Source organism: Apodemus sylvaticus, chromosome 3 (assembly GCF_947179515.1).
Source record: "Apodemus sylvaticus chromosome 3, mApoSyl1.1, whole genome shotgun sequence".
Classification (NCBI taxonomy): Eukaryota; Metazoa; Chordata; class Mammalia; order Rodentia; family Muridae; genus Apodemus; species Apodemus sylvaticus.
The window spans coordinates 155,491,634-155,507,785 of NC_067474.1; the positions used below are offsets into that span (position 1 = coordinate 155,491,634).

At 52.0% G+C, this 16,152-nt stretch overlaps 1 protein-coding gene across 1 annotated transcript in view; it reads right to left on the bottom strand.

Annotated features, from left to right (window-relative positions):
* The window catches only part of Fhad1 (forkhead associated phosphopeptide binding domain 1), a 119,052-nt gene that overhangs the window by 37,504 nt on the left and 65,396 nt on the right, over positions 1–16,152 (bottom strand). Inside the window, exons 14-18 of the mRNA XM_052177971.1 lie at positions 13,022–13,092; positions 12,023–12,160; positions 7,040–7,147; positions 3,662–3,769; positions 2,515–2,619 (exon numbers count right to left, since the gene is read on the bottom strand). Of these exons, the coding sequence (XP_052033931.1) occupies positions 2,515–2,619; positions 3,662–3,769; positions 7,040–7,147; positions 12,023–12,160; positions 13,022–13,092 (530 nt within the window). The remainder of the gene's footprint in view (positions 1–2,514; positions 2,620–3,661; positions 3,770–7,039; positions 7,148–12,022; positions 12,161–13,021; positions 13,093–16,152) is intronic.

Genomic DNA, 16,152 nt, shown 5'->3' on the forward strand with positions numbered 1-16,152 from the left:
TATTTCCTGCTCAGTCTAGGGCTTGCATCTGCTCACAGTTCCCTCTGTCTGGCGGAAGCTTTTAACTTGTCAGATTTCTGTTTTTGTTTCTTGCGGGTTTGAGGGATTGCATACAGAATCCCTGCCAGGGTCACAGTGTCTGTTTTCTGTCCTGGTGCATGGTGGGTCCTCTGGGGTGGGGTGTTACAGCTCTTCCTGATGTGTGGAGCCGCCCTGCCAGCTCCAAGGTCCCTCAGCTACTTACTGCCTTTGGTATCCTATAGAATTCTTTTTATGAGCCCTTGGTGGAGGTGGTCTGTGGGGTTGGTACCTGGAAATGGCTTTGTCTCTGTGAGCTTGCTTGATCTCATTCCGAATGGTTCTTGCTGGGAATTGAACTCAGGACCTCTGGAAGAGCAGTCAGTGCTCTTAACCGCTGAGCAGCTGGGGTTCCAGGCTTACAATGATAACCCTGCTGTGTTTGCTGTATTTTTATATGGTGACTACACAACCAGCAGGCTTTCCCTTGCCCCTGTAACTGCTGGGGTAAAATTGTAATTTATTTATTGATTGATTCATGATAAACTTCAGAAAAGATTTACTTTATGTGCATGGGTATTTTGCCTGCCAGCATGGCCTTAGACCGATGGTGTGTCTGGTGCCTGTGGAGGCCGGAAGAAGCCATCGGATCCACTGGGACTGGAGCTATGGAGTCGCAAGCTGCCCTGTGGGTGCTGGGAATCTAACCTGGGTGCTCTGGGAGAGTAGCCAGGGCTCTTGATAGCTGAGCCTTTTCTCCGGCCCTGATGTATTTGTATGTATACACTTATGTATATGATGAATAAGTGTATATGATGTATATGTATGTATTTACATTAGTCTCATTACTACCTTGTCTTTTCTCTTTCCTTTCTTTCTTTCTTTCCTCCTTTCTTCCTTCTTTCTTTCTTTCTTTCTTTCTTTCTTTTTTTCTCTCTCTCTCTTTCTCTTTCTTTCTTTCCTTTCTTTCTTTTCTCTCTCTCTCTCTTTCTTTTCTTTCTTTCTTCTTTCTTTCTTTCTTTCTTTCTTTCTTTCTTTCTTTCTTTCTTTCTTTCTTTCTTTTTCCTTCCTTCCTTCCTTCCTTCCTTCTTTCCTTTCTTTCTTTTTCTCTTTCTCTTTCTTTCTTTCTTTCTTTCTTTCTTTCTTTCTTTCTTTCTTTCTTTCTTTCTTTCTTTCTTTCTTTCTTTCTTTCTTTCTTTCTTTCTTTCTTTCTTTCTTTCTTTCTTTCTGGTTCGGTTTTTCGAGACAGGGTTTCTCTGTGTAGCCCTGGCTGTCCTGGAACTCACTCTGTACCAGGCTGGCCTCAAACTCAGAAATCCGCCTGCCTCTGCCTCCCAAGTGCTGGGATTAAAGGCGTGGGCCACCACTGCCCGGCTTAGCGGTTGAATTGTAAACAATTTAAACTCTCTTCTTTGCTCACTGCCTACTCACTTATCCTCCTACCGGGACATTTACTGACTTGTTCCTGCCCCTTCCCCGATTCATTTGATTGCATTCCAGGCTGCATCATCCTGGAAACAAGGCACAGAGATGCGTCCCTTGGTCGGGCCTCATCTGAGCTCCAGGCTCTCACAGGGGAGTGTGGCAGTCCTGAGTTCTCTGGCCTTGTCTTACTTGCTGGCCTCCGTCTCCTCCAGACACCCATCCATCCGTGAAGGCCTCCCGTCAAGGTGGGGTCCAGAGCGGCGGTGGAATCAGTCCCAAGAGCATTGGTGACATAGTTTCTCATAGATGTTCACATTCAAAATGCTCCAGAATTATTTGGGCAGCTTGTTAAAAATACAGGTTCCGGATCCACTCTATAACCAGGACCCTCGACACGCCCGCATGTCAATGTGTGGGCGCCCATGTTTAAAGAAAACCCCCGCACAATGGATGCAAAGAGACTTAGACGCCCTTCTCAGTCCATCAGGCCCTGGAGACCCTTCCAACACATATTTACATATTTAAGTTAAACTCACATTTGCAAGGCCGGACGTTGCTCCTCTACTTTGGTGTGTGTGCCTATGTGTGTGTGTGTGTGTGTGTGTGTGTGTACATGTGTGTGCATGTGTGTACACGTGTATGAGTCCCTTCCATGATGGGGACCCAGGATGAGCAAACGATGCTGCAGTTTGTGAGACTGTGGCCATCTCCTCTTTACCCGCCACATCAGAACTGTGGGTCCGAACAGAAACCCATGCCAGTTTAACAGAAGAAGAGGGTAAAGATGAAGGGTTTAGGAGTCCTGGGTTCAGATCCCCGCCCCTGCACTTCTGAGCCAGGTGCTAGCTGACAGCCACAGGAGCAGCTGAGACACGTGCACTGGGGTCAGCCGTTGTGTCTCTCTGACTGAGACGGATGGCTTCCTAAGTGGGAGCGCCAAGCCACAGAGACTCACCTAGCCACTCTCCTAAAGGCCCACAGCCAGAGGGGAGCAGAGGAGGATCTGAGGCCCGGCTGCAGGGCCCGGCAGGCCTGTGGGAGCAATGGTCCTCTCGCCTCTGGGACTCCTACCTCTTTTTGCTTGGTCAGGCGATTCTCCAGGTCCTGTATTTTCCTCTTCTCCTTCTCTAGAGTGTCTCTCATCTTGAGTCTCTCGTATGTGTTGTTCTCTGCGATCTAGAAGTCACGGAACGGTTGGGGGATGGTGAGTGCAGAGGCGAGTGTGTGGTGGGTTGGTTAAGAATGACGCCCATATGCTCACATTGGTGTTGGCCTTGTTGGAGAAACTTTGTCACGGGGATTGCGGGGGGGGGGGGGGCTCTGAGGTCTCAAAAGCCCATTCCAGACCCACACTCTCTTGCTCTCTGCCTTCAGATCAGGAAGTAGCTGTCAGCTAATTCTCCAGCACAGGAGTGCTCCCGTGCTCCTGCTGTGCTCCCCCCATGCTCTTGCCATGGTCCTGCAGTGCTCCCATTACAGTCCCGCTGTGCTCCCAATATGATGAGAATGGACTAACGCTTTGAAACCATAAGCAAGCCCCCGATTAAATGCTTTCTTTTATAGGTGTTGCTTGGTTGTGGTGTCTCCTCACAGCAGTAGCACAGTGACTGAGACAGAGGACAAAGGAGCCGCAAGGCGTGGCCAAGGTGAGTCACCAGCAAGACCAGTGACTCAGGTTTGGGACAAGAACTCAAGGAATGAGGCGCCTGCCAGGGTGTGAGGTGAGAGAGGATATGATGAGTGTGGGGAGCTGGGAGCCTCGTGTCTCAGTCACTGGAGCACGAAGGGGGCAGGGCTCCTTGTTCCTGTTTTCCCAGCTAGCATCAGGAAATGACCTGTGTGTCCAGTCCCGTCCCCGGGAGCTGAGCCACTGTCTAACCTGGTAGGCGTTGGCACAGGGACAGGTTCACCCTGGCAAGTCCCTGGGGTTTGGGGGTGGGGGGTGGGGCAGAGTATGTAGAACGTATTTCCTGTTCCCGCTGGCACAACTCCTGGTAGCTTCAGAGAAGGGACAGCAACCTCTGTCCCACAACATGAGATCATTTACATTGCCATGTTTCTGGGCTCTGAGCTCCAGGGATTGCCCGGGGTTGGCCAGTGAGTGGCAAGTGTTGGCTACTTCCGGCAGAGGTGCAGCGGCGGCGATGAGACCCCGGGCAGCAGGGCTGCCCGGAGCGCCTGGCTGCCAGTCCTCCGGGAGGACCCTGGCTGCTCCTACCTCCTTCTGCTGGGTCAGCTGGTTCTCCAGGTCCTGTGCCTTCCTCCTTTCCGCCTCCAGCACTTCCCGCGTTTTTCTTTTCTCTTGAGCCACACTGCTCTCCAAGACCTGAAAGGCACAGCCCATGATGCCAGCCTCCACATTAAGGCTAACAGTTAGGATGGGCAGCCGCGTCACCCCCAGAATGACCTCGTCCCCGCAGCACCCCTATGGCGAGCTGCTGCAGAGGGCACATTCATTTTTTATTTGGCTTATAGATGAGGAAACCGGGAGCCAGAAGAGGTGAGGGCTCAGGGCTACGACGCCACCTGCCGAGAGCAAGGTCAAGGTCAACATCCCGGCTAAGTGCAGAGGCCCTGGGAGGGGACCAGGATCTGAGGGAGAAGAGTCTCATTGATGACTGGCCTTCCAGCCAGTGAAGCAGATTTCTGAAGGAGAGTTGGTTTCGGGAGGATGGAGAGGTGGGGATGAATGAGCCAGCCAGCACTAGAATTCTTCTAGCATCTAGAAGGTTCAGGGTGGGACGCCCTGGGATGAGGGAAGGGCTCCGGGTTAGCGCTCTGCTGTCCCAAGCCGGACAGCTGTGGAATGTCATTTGGTCCATCCATGTCGTGATGCCTTTACTCAGCTAAGGGACTCAACTGTGGGTTCTACCTCCAGGGGACAGAAACTGTGGTCCTGGTGCAGTAGCCAAAATCCCAAGAAAAGCCGCCCTAGCATTCACAGGGCCTCCCTTCTGCACCCAGCAGGGCACCAGGTGTTTGGAACTTGCAATGGGGGCGGGGTGGGATGGGTGGGGAGGGGGGATGGGATATGATGGATGGGGGGCGATTAGCCTTCCGAAGGCATTTAATCCACAAGAGGTGGAGAGGAGCGAAGTCTCTCCCACTTTTGAGACAGTTTTGTGTGGCTCACACCTGTGATCCCAATACGTGGGATGTGGAGAAAGCAGGGTCAGGAGGTCAAAGGTTATAATTGGCTATGTAGTGAGTGTGGGGCCAACCTAGGCTAACATCCTCTGTCAAAACAAAACAAAACAAAACAAAACAACAACAGCAACAAATTCCAAGGAACAAACAAGAAGCTCAGTGGCGGAGCTCAGTGCTTTCTGGGAAGAGGCTGCAGTCAGGAGGCTGGGGTGATGGGATCTTGAGAGGGCACCCCATCTTCAGCACCAACATCCCCGGAAGTCCTGTGGCCCCCGGAGGGCGGTGCGAGCCCCGCCCTTCTGTATGATGCTTTCAAAACAAGTTTTTTTTAAGGCAAGAGTTTACTGTGTAGTCCTGACTGGCCTATAACTCTGCATGCAGACCATGCTGGCCTCAAACTCACAGAGATCCACCTCACCACACCCAGCACAGAGGCTTAAGTTTTTCTGACTCACCCCCATCACCATGCCAGCCCTTGTTGACGCCTGGGTGGCACCTGACTGAAGTGACTCCATGGAGACCTCTCCTCTCTCCCTCTCTCTCTTTCTCTCTCTCTCTTACACACACACACACACACACACACACACCACATACACACCACACATCACATACACACACCCACCACACACATACATACCACATACACACATATACACACATACCACATACACATACACCACATATACACACATACATACCACACATCACACACACATACATACCACACACACCACATACACACCAAATACACATACATACATACTACATACCATACATACATACATACATACCACATATACATTCACACCACATACACACATACCCACATACCACACACACACACACACATACACATCACACACACATATACCACACACCACATACATACACATCACACACACACACACACATACACATCACACACACATATGCCACACACCACATACATACACAGCACACACACACATACACACACACACACACACACAGGCTGGCCTCCTCACCCTGCCTGGAGACATAACTAAAGGGCAAACCATAGCTACACTGTTGACAGAGTGCTGAGGAGCAGCTACTGAGAAGCCTCTCCTCTGTAAACATCTCCCTGGGCCACATCAGATTGTGTGGGTGGAGTGGCCTGTGGGGGGTACTTTCTCCTCCCCAGGGGGAGCAGACAGACACTCCACTTTGAGGAGGGAGGGCAGTCAGGAAGCAAGGGCTATGCCCAAGTCCGGGGAGACCTGGCTGTAGTGGTGCTGTTAACTCCCACAGAAGCGACACTTCAGTCCACTGCTGGCTTGTGCGTTCTCTGCCCATCACAGCCTGCTTCCGAGACAGGAGGCATGGCTAGGTCTGAGTCTGCCTTTTGTGTGGCTGCAAAGCTTGCACCCTTCAGCGATTATGAAAGTGTGTGTGAAAGGAGACCAGGGGTCTGAGGCTGACCACAGCTAAACGCGAGCTGACAATGTAGCAGCTTTCCTGGGGACTGGAGTTCGGGCACATCCACAGGGACACAGCATTTTTAATGACGGACTGGAAAACCCTTCCGGGGTCTTCCGGGGCTGGAGGGGATGGCGTTTTGCTTCTGGCTGCTGGGCTTTAGGAAGAGGGCAGGTGATGAACTGCAAACTTCAAAGCTTATGGGACACCCACCCTAATTGACATGGGCTTGCGGTGGGCCAACTCTCAAAGGATTATGCTGCGGGTAGAGGTTCCAGCCTCCCCTCCCCTTCCCCTCCCCCGGACCCCAAAGCGGGAATGAGGGCTGCAGGTTTTTTGACTTTCCAAGAGAGAACTGAACTCCAGATTTACAAATGCATTTCTTGGATCCAAACTAAACACTCTGGGCTCGACACATGGGCAAGCCCTTTCATCCGCTGAACTACAGGTAACTTCTGGAACACAGAGCAGGCGTGAGAAGGCGATCCAGGCCTGGCTCCCCTCCCGCTGTGTGTGGATGGGGATGGGGGGCCGGCCGGGAAGGATATAGGAGGGGGTGCCTACTTTTGAAGCATCCGGACTGCTGTGTGGTAGAGGAAGCCCAAGATGAATTGGTGATGGCCATCTTTTAGCTGGAAAGAGCTTGACTAACCCCCGACCTAAGACAGACTTCCCGCCAGCCCTGTGCATCCCTCTGCTGGGACTGAAGACGACTTCCGGGGGTGTTGGTGCTGAAGATGGGTTGCCCTCTCAAGATCCCATCATCCCCAGCCTCCTGACCGAGTTGACCTCCGTGTTGGGGTGACGGGCAGAAGCTACCACACCTGGCTTGTCACCTGTCCCTTGTTTTCCCGGACTGGTTGGCAAGGCTACACATCTCTGTGGCTCTCTCTGTTTCTCCCAGTTGCAGAGACCAGGCTAGGACAGGACAGCACAGGACAGCTCCTCCATCACCCGGCTTGTCTTCTGCCTCCTGCTGTCCAGTCAGTTAGCCTCCCCCAGCTGGGCGTACCTCTTTCTGACAAGCCAAGTGGTTCTCCAGCTCTCGGACTCGGGTTTGCGCGGTCTCCAGGGCCTCCTGCGCTCTGGTTTTCTCCTGGGCGGTGCTCTCTTCCAAAGCCTGCAAGCCAACAGCCCGTTGTTGGTCTGCCTGTTGCCGTGGCTGGCAGGAGGCGGCCTTTCCCCCGACCTGTGTGGTTTGCTTTTCCCAGTGGGTCAGCGCGTTCTGAGGAAGCAGAGCTGGACCCTGATGGACAGTCCAGGCCGACTCGACTCCCCTTCCCGGCTCTCAACTGTTTACCTTCTCCAGGTAGGCCGAGCAGCTCCCCCCACCTCTCCAGCTTTTGTCTGCTCCCTCCTCCCCCAAGCCTCCTTTGCTCTGTCGTTCTCTTGGGCAATACTTGTCTCCAGGGCCTGCAAGTCAAGGACCCTTGTTAAACAGACCTGGTTTCCGTGGCAGGGAAGAGGACTCTGCCAGGTGCTTCAGACCTTACCACATCCTAAAGAGAACCTGGGAATCATGTGTGTTGGAGCATGAGGTCTGGGGTGGGGTGGGGGACCAGGTGAGAAAGAAGCCTGGATGGAGCCTTCCCAGCTATGGGGCCTGGCAGCTGAGACTCTGTGCATGGAAGCCTCAGTTTCCCTATCTGTACATTGGGCTGATGTGAGGAAGAATTGTGAAATGATCAATGGGAGATTCTTAGCGCAGTGCCAGCTGCCAGCCTCCACCCCTGAAGAGGAGGAAAACAGGCTTAGTTTAGAGATACTGGAGAGTCAGGGTTATTGACTCTGAAGTCTGTGTTCTAAACTAACATAACAGAGGCTTCCCACCGGCCCTGGGCTGATGGATAAAGACTGGGGCTTCTGGGTGGCGGGGACTGAAGATGCATGAGTTTAGGACCAATGTTAGTAAATGGCCTGTAGACATTGTCCGCCCACTGCTTTGTAAATAAAGTTTTATTGGGACAACGCCATCCCACCGTTGATGTGTGGTCTCCGGCTGCTTCTTATAAGAGTAGAGTCTGTGAACACACTCACAGAGTAGCCCGCAAAAATGAAACCATTTATCATCCGGCTCTGTGGGGGAAGTGTGCTGACACAGTCTACAGCAGTAAGAACTGTGTGCGCCCATTAAGAAGGCGCTATTCAGGGTTTATAATAAAAAGAAGGGAGGGCGGCGGGACGGAGCCTGGCCTTTCTATTGCCGCTGGGAACCAAGTCCTCAGAGCAGCAGGGTCCATGGAGGGAGGCTGAGGGATGAGCTGGAACACGTGGTATTTTTACAGGCAGCGAGATGCGGGGTATTAGGGCACAGCAGGGAGGGGGGGTCACTTAAAAGCCAGGACAGAGCTGGGGAGAAGGCTCGGTGGATCAGTCCACCTTGCAAGCACAATGACCTGACCTGAAGCCCAGCTTTCCCTTAAAAACAGGTGTGGGTCCGGAAAGGCGGCACAGGATGTAAAATGTGCAAGCGGGAGGACCCGCGTTCAGGTCCCCAGGGCCCGTGGAATGCTGGGTGAGCGTGGCAGTCTGCTGTAATTACAGCGCTCTAAAGCCGAGAAGTGGGGTGCCCGGGGCAAGCTGAATAGTTAGTTCTCTGTATCTGTGAGGAGCTCTGGGCTCCACTGAGCAAGCCCGACTCAGTAAGGTGGGGTGTGATCACCGAAGACTCTTGGGTCTCCACACGCAAGCGCAGGAGCATCCGTGCATTTGGACTTCCGCATGTGTTTGCAGTTGCACACATATGTGCACCCTCCTACATATATGAATATTCACACCACACAGAGGTGCATGAAAAGGAAGCTAGGCAGGGTGGTATGTCCCTGTCACCAGGACTGGGGAGGAGACTTACTGGCCTGAGAGCTAAGCCTCCTTGGCAGGTTCCAAGGCAGTGAGAGATCTCGTCTCAAAAAGCAAGGAGGAGTTGGTAGGATGTCTCAGTGGGTAAAGATGTTTGCATGCCAAGCCCAACAACCTGAGTTCAATATCTGGGAGCCACATCGTGGAAGGAGAGAACTGACTCCTGAGAGTTTCCTATGACCTCCATATACCATGACATGAGTGTGTCCACATACATACATGCACACACAGACACACAGACACAAGCACACATACAAGCACACACACATGCACACATGCATACACATACACACACGTGTGCACACACATGCACAATGCATACATACATACACAATGCACATACATATATACATGCACACTCATACATACACACACACATGTATACACACACACACTAATACACACACATCATGACTGAGGCCCACAAGGCTTTTTTCATATGAATCTCAAGGGTCCAGCTGGATGGGAGTGGGATGGCAGTTTGTCTGGGCAGGTTGTCATGTTCGTCTGAGTGTGGCTGTCCCTCTGTCTGGTTGGAATTCTGAGGTTCTTATGTTAAACATGGATGTTCAGAGCATCACTTTGAACCATCTTCCAGGAATAATTCCAGAAGGGGTGAGAGGAGGGAGACCCAGGCGGTGACCCTGGGGGCAGGCACCATGCAGGTCGAAGCATCACGTCCCAGGGTTGGAAACAGCCAACCCCTGAGCCAAATAGCGGACACTGTGCTGGGAAGGCTGGTGTTAGGTGGGGACCTCAGTCAGGAAGAGAGAACGAGAGGCAGAGGCCTGGTTTTGAAGGTTTTAGGGCCTCTTTCTGTGGAAATAAAAGTTTCTTTATTTAAATTTCCTCCAAGTTCTCTAAAACCTATAACCGTGATTTCGGCTCCTGTGGTTGGGACTGGAATGCAGGCTCCTGTGTGGAACGTGTTTGGTTTCCACCTGTGCTGCCATCTTAGGAGGTTCTGGAAGCGTTAGCGTGCAGGGCCTCGTACCAGAAAGGCAGGCATCCTGCCTTGGGGTACACTCATGCCCATTCCTCTCTCCTCTCTCTGCTTCCTCTCCACCATGAAGAGCGGAGCCCTCTCCGCCACACGCTCCTGACACTGTGATGCTAAATGCACTGGGGTTCAGAGAACACATAAAACGGAGCCCAGACAAACCATTCCTTCTTCTTACAAAGCTAAACACAGGTCTGGAGAGATGGCTCAGTGGTTAAGAGCACTTGCTGCTCTTCCAAAGGTCCAGAGTTCAAATCCCAGCAACCACATGGTGGCTCACAAACATCTGTAATGAGATCTGATGCCCTCTTCTGGTGTGTCTGAAGCTACAGTGTACTCATATATAATAAGTAAATCTTTTTTTTAAAAATAAAGCTAAACACAGCTACCATATGATGGTTCTTAAGGAACTAATATAAAGCAGTAATACCTGCACACCCATGTCTATTATTGGGCCATCCTCAGACTTACACACACGCACACACGTGCACATACCCATGCCCACACATCCACACGTACACGTGACAGAGATGGATTGTCCTAGTTGGGGTTCACTGAACTGGAGGTAATGAGATGGCAGGGCAAGGCCTTGTCCTTCACCGTGGAGCAAGGGGATGCTGGGAGGAGTTGGCATCTGGCAGGTGGGGGGTAGGAAGAAGGGTACGGTGTGCATGCCCCCCCAACCACTCTGAAGATAAAGGTTTGGTGTCTTTTATCTGGGAACGGAATGCTCAGAGGCAGGGTAGAGACCCCCGACTAAGAGTAAATATTTACAGCACACAGCAGTGGGGTTCGTTATCACACGGAAGCACATGTGTATAGTGTATTCTGGTTATATGTACCCTATCTCTCCCCCCACTCTCTCTGATCCCTTTCCTCTTCTCAATCATCCCCCACTGGACTTCACACCTCCCTCTCTCTCCCCCCCCCCTTTCTCATTCTCTTCTCTCCCCTGCCTCTCTCTTCCCCTCTCATTCTTTCTGTGACTTAATCTGTTCCATCAGGGTGGCCATCTTGCCAGTGACTACACCACTGAGGAAACATTCTCCCTCTCCCTCCCCCTCCCCCCTCCCCTTCCCCTCTCTTTCTGCTCCCCCCCTCTCTCCCTCTCCCCCTCTCTCTCTGCCTCCCTCTCTTTCCCTCCCCTCCCCTCCCCTCCCCTCCCCTCCCAACCACATCAATCCTTAGCTGCCTGTGGATCCTCAGGAAGGGCAGGGCTCCCTGTCCCCACCCCCACTCCACACCCCGACAGGATGTCTACAGGTCCAGTCTTATACCGGCCTTGCAAAGCTGATCACAGCTGTGAATTCTAGCCTACAACACAGACTATTTTTAATACAGAATCTGATCGGAGTTGCTTTCCTTGAGACATCTCCGGAAAAGCCCCGGGGTACCCCACCACTGATCTGGGGTGTCATGAGCCTCTGGGGGATGTCAGAACTGTGGAGCAGACTCTGCACCTCCAGCAGGCCCTCAGATCACGCAGGCGCCTCAGCAGGCGAGGCTCTGCGGTAGAGCTTTGGGCTTGGCCTGGATTCTAGGAGGGTGAGCAGTGATTTGGGCCAATTTGTCTTCCCAGCTACATGTCTAGAGAAGAAAAGAAGGACCAATGTGACTTAAGATCAGCTTTGCTTGCACTTGGCCCCTGATAACCAGGATCTGCTGCAGCAATTCCAATTGTATAACCAACTGAATACGAAACAAACAGGGTAGCATTTCTTGAGATGACAACACGCCTGTCTTTTCCAGTTGATCTTTCTGTGTTTTTTTCTTTTAAATGTTTTATTTATTTATTGGACTTACTATGTATGGGTGTTTTTGCCATTATTATTTGTGTGCAGTGCCCACAGAGGCCAGAGGAGGGCGCCATACCCCGTGGAATGGAATTACAGATGGTTCTGAGTTGCCACATGGGTGCTAGGACGCAAACCCAGATCCCCTGAAAGAGCAGCCAATGCTCGTAACCACTGAGCCATCTCTCCCCAGCCCATTGCTGTGAGTATTAGAACCAAAGTATTCACCCCAATCCACCAATCCAGAAGCTGGGGAGATCACTGTTCGGTACAAAGCCCCTAGTGGCCCACGGAAGTGTCCAACACACACACACACACACACCCCGGGCTCAGAGGAACTTACTGCCTTCTCTTCTGCCAGCAACTGGATTCTGGCTTTCAGCTTCTCTTCTTGCTCCAGCTTCTCTGCCAGCTTCTCCTTCTCAGCCAGGTGCTCCTGCCGCAGAGACTGCTGCATTTCCCGAGAAGCGTTCACCTGGGCCTGCGTGGAGAGAAAGGCCAACTGCAGCTCACCAGGGGGGAGAGTGAGGAATCCTTCAGCCACTTCCTTAATAATTGCTTCTATGCAGTTAAAGTTCCTTAAAGGCCTGGCTGAACCGCACCCATATTGAGAAAGCAGCAGGAATTTTGAGACATGCACTCCCGGTTCTAGATAGAAGTCCCTGCTCTAGCTAAGTCTTCATGTCTTCCCATCCTGAACACAGGGTGTCACTGTGCCTGCATCTTAGTCATGAGATGATGAGGGGGTGCATGGTGTATAGTAGGTGCTCAGTGAACAGCAGCCGGGAAGCTCGGGAGCCCCGCGCTTTGATCCTTTACCCAACTAGCTGTGTGGCAGTCGGAGACTATCACCAGCCTCCCTGAACACCGAGGTCCTTATCTGCAGAATGGCATCGATGGACTACAGTGCACGGGCCGGATCGGGTTCGCCCGCCACTCTTGTGTGTGACATGTATGTGTAGCATGTATGGGTCAATGCGCTCGTGTGGAGATGAGAGGACATCTGGGCGGAGTCAGTGATCTCCTTCCTCTTTGCGGGTCCCAGGGACTAAACTCAGGTTGTCGGGCTTATCTGCTGAGCTACCACGCTGGCCCTCTTTGGCAGTGTTTGAAGGAAATCAAACCCTGCGGTTCTCTGGGTGGGCAGGGAGGGGATGGGGCCCTGCCCGTGTTTGTCTATTCCTTTGTAGGACATCTCGCTGTGCTCAATCCCTTTGGGCAAACAGAAAGTCCTGGTGCCTGCAGGCGGGTGGTGGCTGGCTCACCCACAGCGGGGTGGGGTGGGGGTGGGGAACAGATTCAAATTCACAGTTTGGGGGGGGAAGAGAACAGAAAGAGTCACCCGAAGTTCCTGGGACTGGTTCATAATTTTCTTGTAATGTTCCAGAAGATATATCAGACACAGAGAGAACCCTTAAAAAGAGGGGCAGGAAGAGAGACCAGGGTGAGTTCATCTACTTGTGTCTCCCCCTTCTCCTTCCTTCCCTCCCCCTTCCTTTCCCTCCCTCCCTCCCTCTCGCCTTTCTTTTTATTTATTCCTTCCTTTCCTTTTTGAGATGTGGCCTTGCTATGTAGCCCAGGTCAGCCTTGAACTTGTGACCCTTCTGCCTCAGCTTTCTCATTGCTGGTGGCACACATGGGCGCCACCATACCCAGCTTTGCGTAACGACTTATCCCATCAAGCCCAGGACAAGCTGTCATCCAATATAGTTCTCAGACGGTTGTTCGACATTCCGACCAGACAGAGCTCCGAGGTGTGTGCAGCTTTGTTTTGGTAGACACTAAAAATGTATCAATACAGCACCACTTCCTGTATGCAAATTATGAGGGAGGAATGTCATGAAGCCACACCCTTCCCAGGCCTTACAGTGTAGGCTGAGTGACAGGTCTACCTGACAGATAGGACACACGCAGGGACCACAGGCACCCAAGCGGCAGGGCGGGACGGGGGAATGTGAGGGTCTCAGAGGAGGCTGAGGAGTCGCAAGGTGTGGGCAGAGTGGGAGGAAGGGAGGGCTGAGTGATGACATCATTGACAGGTCCTAGATCCTGGGACGTAAGACTGCACAGGGAAGGGACGTTGCCAGTGTGTGCGTAGGTTAGAGACTGAGGCAGGGCTACTCTGGGTTACCTGTGCAGACTCACAATCACACATGTTATCATAAGAGGGAGACAGTGGGAGCCTTGCTGACAGACAGACAGAGACAGATAAGGGCTAATAGGTGTGTGTGTGTGTGTGTGTGTGTGTGTGTGAGGAGAAAGAGAGACAGAGAGAGAGAGAGAGAGAGAGAGAATTTTGACACAGGGTTTCTCTGTGTAGCCCTGGCTGCCCTGGAACTCTCTCTGTAGACCAGGCTGGCCTCAGATTTAGGGATCCACCTGCCTCTACCTCTTTGGAGTGCTGGATTACTGGTGCACTATCACTGCCTTGTTGAGAGATTTTGATTACTTTAATCCCACCCTTTCTCCCCCCTGACCCCTCCCCACAGGGTTTCTCTGTGTAGCCCTGGCTGTCCTGGAACGCACTCTGTAGACCAGGCTGGCCTCAAACTCAGAGATCCACTTTCCTCTGCCTCCCAAGTGCTGGGATTAAAGTGTGCCACCACCACCCGGCAATTTTGACTGTTTTCTTTCATGTGTATGGGTGTCTTACTTCTATGCATGTCTGTGCTCCATGTATGTGCCTGGCACCCATGGAGGGAGGCCGAAGCAGCTGTCAGAGCCCCTGTTACCCGATCACAGGTTGGTGAGCAGCACACAGGTGCTGGGGATTGAACTGGGAGAACAGGCTGTGCTCCTGACCACACAGGAGACGCCAGCCACACTTGAAGCTCTAGAAAGCCTGAAGATGTTACACTGCTGGCTTTGAAGATAAAGGACCAGGCCTGGTGACGTGGGCATGCAGTCTAGGATCTTGGAAGGTTGAAGCAAGAGGATCACAAGTTCTAGGCCTGCCTGTGCACGGAGTCAGTTCATGGCCGACTTTGTGACATCTTGTTTCAAAAGCAAAAGTAAGCCGGGAGTTGGTGGCACATGCTCCTACTCCGAGCACTCTGGGGGCAGAGGCAGACACATCTTGAGTTTGGGGCCAGCCTGGTCTACAGAGAGAGTTCCAGGATAGCCTTTCTTGAAAAAAAAAAAGAATCAGAAGTAAAAGGAGACTGGAGATGTAGCTTTAGTGGCAGTGTTTGTGTAAGACCCAAAGTGTGTGTGTGGGGGAACGAAGACAGAAGGGACCGAGAAGAAAGGACACTGTGTAGAACTGAAGACAGAGCTATGAGCTCTTCCCATGGCCAACGTCTGTAACCTTTGCAATCAACGCTTAAAGCCTTTGTAACTGAAAATACAATGAACTCTTGCTCTTCTTGCCAAAGGCAAAATACCAAAGTGATCACACTTCACCACAGTGAAGGTTCCATTGCCGTGAAGAGATACCGTGACCACAGCAACTCTTATAAAGGAAAATACTGAAGTGGGGCTGGCTTACTGGTTCAGAGGTTTCGTCCACTGTCATGGTAGGAAGCATGGCAGTGTGAAGGCAGACATGGGACTGCAGAAGCCAAGAGTGCTACATCTACATCCAAAAGCAGCATAAGGAGACTGCACCACACTGGGCATAGCTTGAGCATAGGAGACCTCAAAGCCCACCCCACTGTGAGGCTCTTCCTCCAACAAGGCCACACCCACTCCAACAAGGCCGCACCTTCTAGTCTGCCCCTCCCTATAGGCAAAACATTCTAACTCATGAGTCAATGGGGGCCGTTCCTATTCACACCAGCACACCATCTGATCTTGAGACGCAGTCTGGTAACCCCCTCCCCCACTTCACCTTCCATCTCTCCCCTCTTCCTCTGGTCCTCTGTAGATCCCACCCATGATTTGGCCCCTTCTCTTTGGCCTGTGGATCGGTCACATGTGGTGGCTGAGATCCTGGACTGGCGCTGACCACCTGTCCTGAACCAGGTGTCCAGCTCCTCTCTGACCAGCTCCCCTTGGGGTCCTTCAGTCATGCAGATTCCAGCATGTGATCGCTGCTGAGGGTGATGTAGCTCAGTTGTGCAGAATGCCTGTCCTGCAGTACGAGGCCCTGGGTTGATCCAGCGCCAGTATAAACTGATTTTGGTGATGCACACCTGTAATCCCAGCATTTGGGAGGAAGACACAAGAGGGTCCAAGGCCATCCTCAGCTGCGTATCAAGATCAAAGCCAGCCGGAGTCACGTGAGACTCTGTCTCACAAAACAAGAACAATCACAAAGCTGGTGAACAGCTGCAGGACAGCAAAGGTCCTCTGTGACCCACCCGCTGCCGGGACAGTCCGTTATTTTGTGTGTCCCTCCAGATTTTTCTTTTGGTCAGGTACTGACATAAGAAAGAAAGAAAGAAAGAAAGAAAGAAAGAAAGAAAGAAAGAAAGAAAGAAAGAAAGAAAGAAAGAAAGAAAGAAAGAAAGAAAGAAAGAAAGAAAGAAAGAA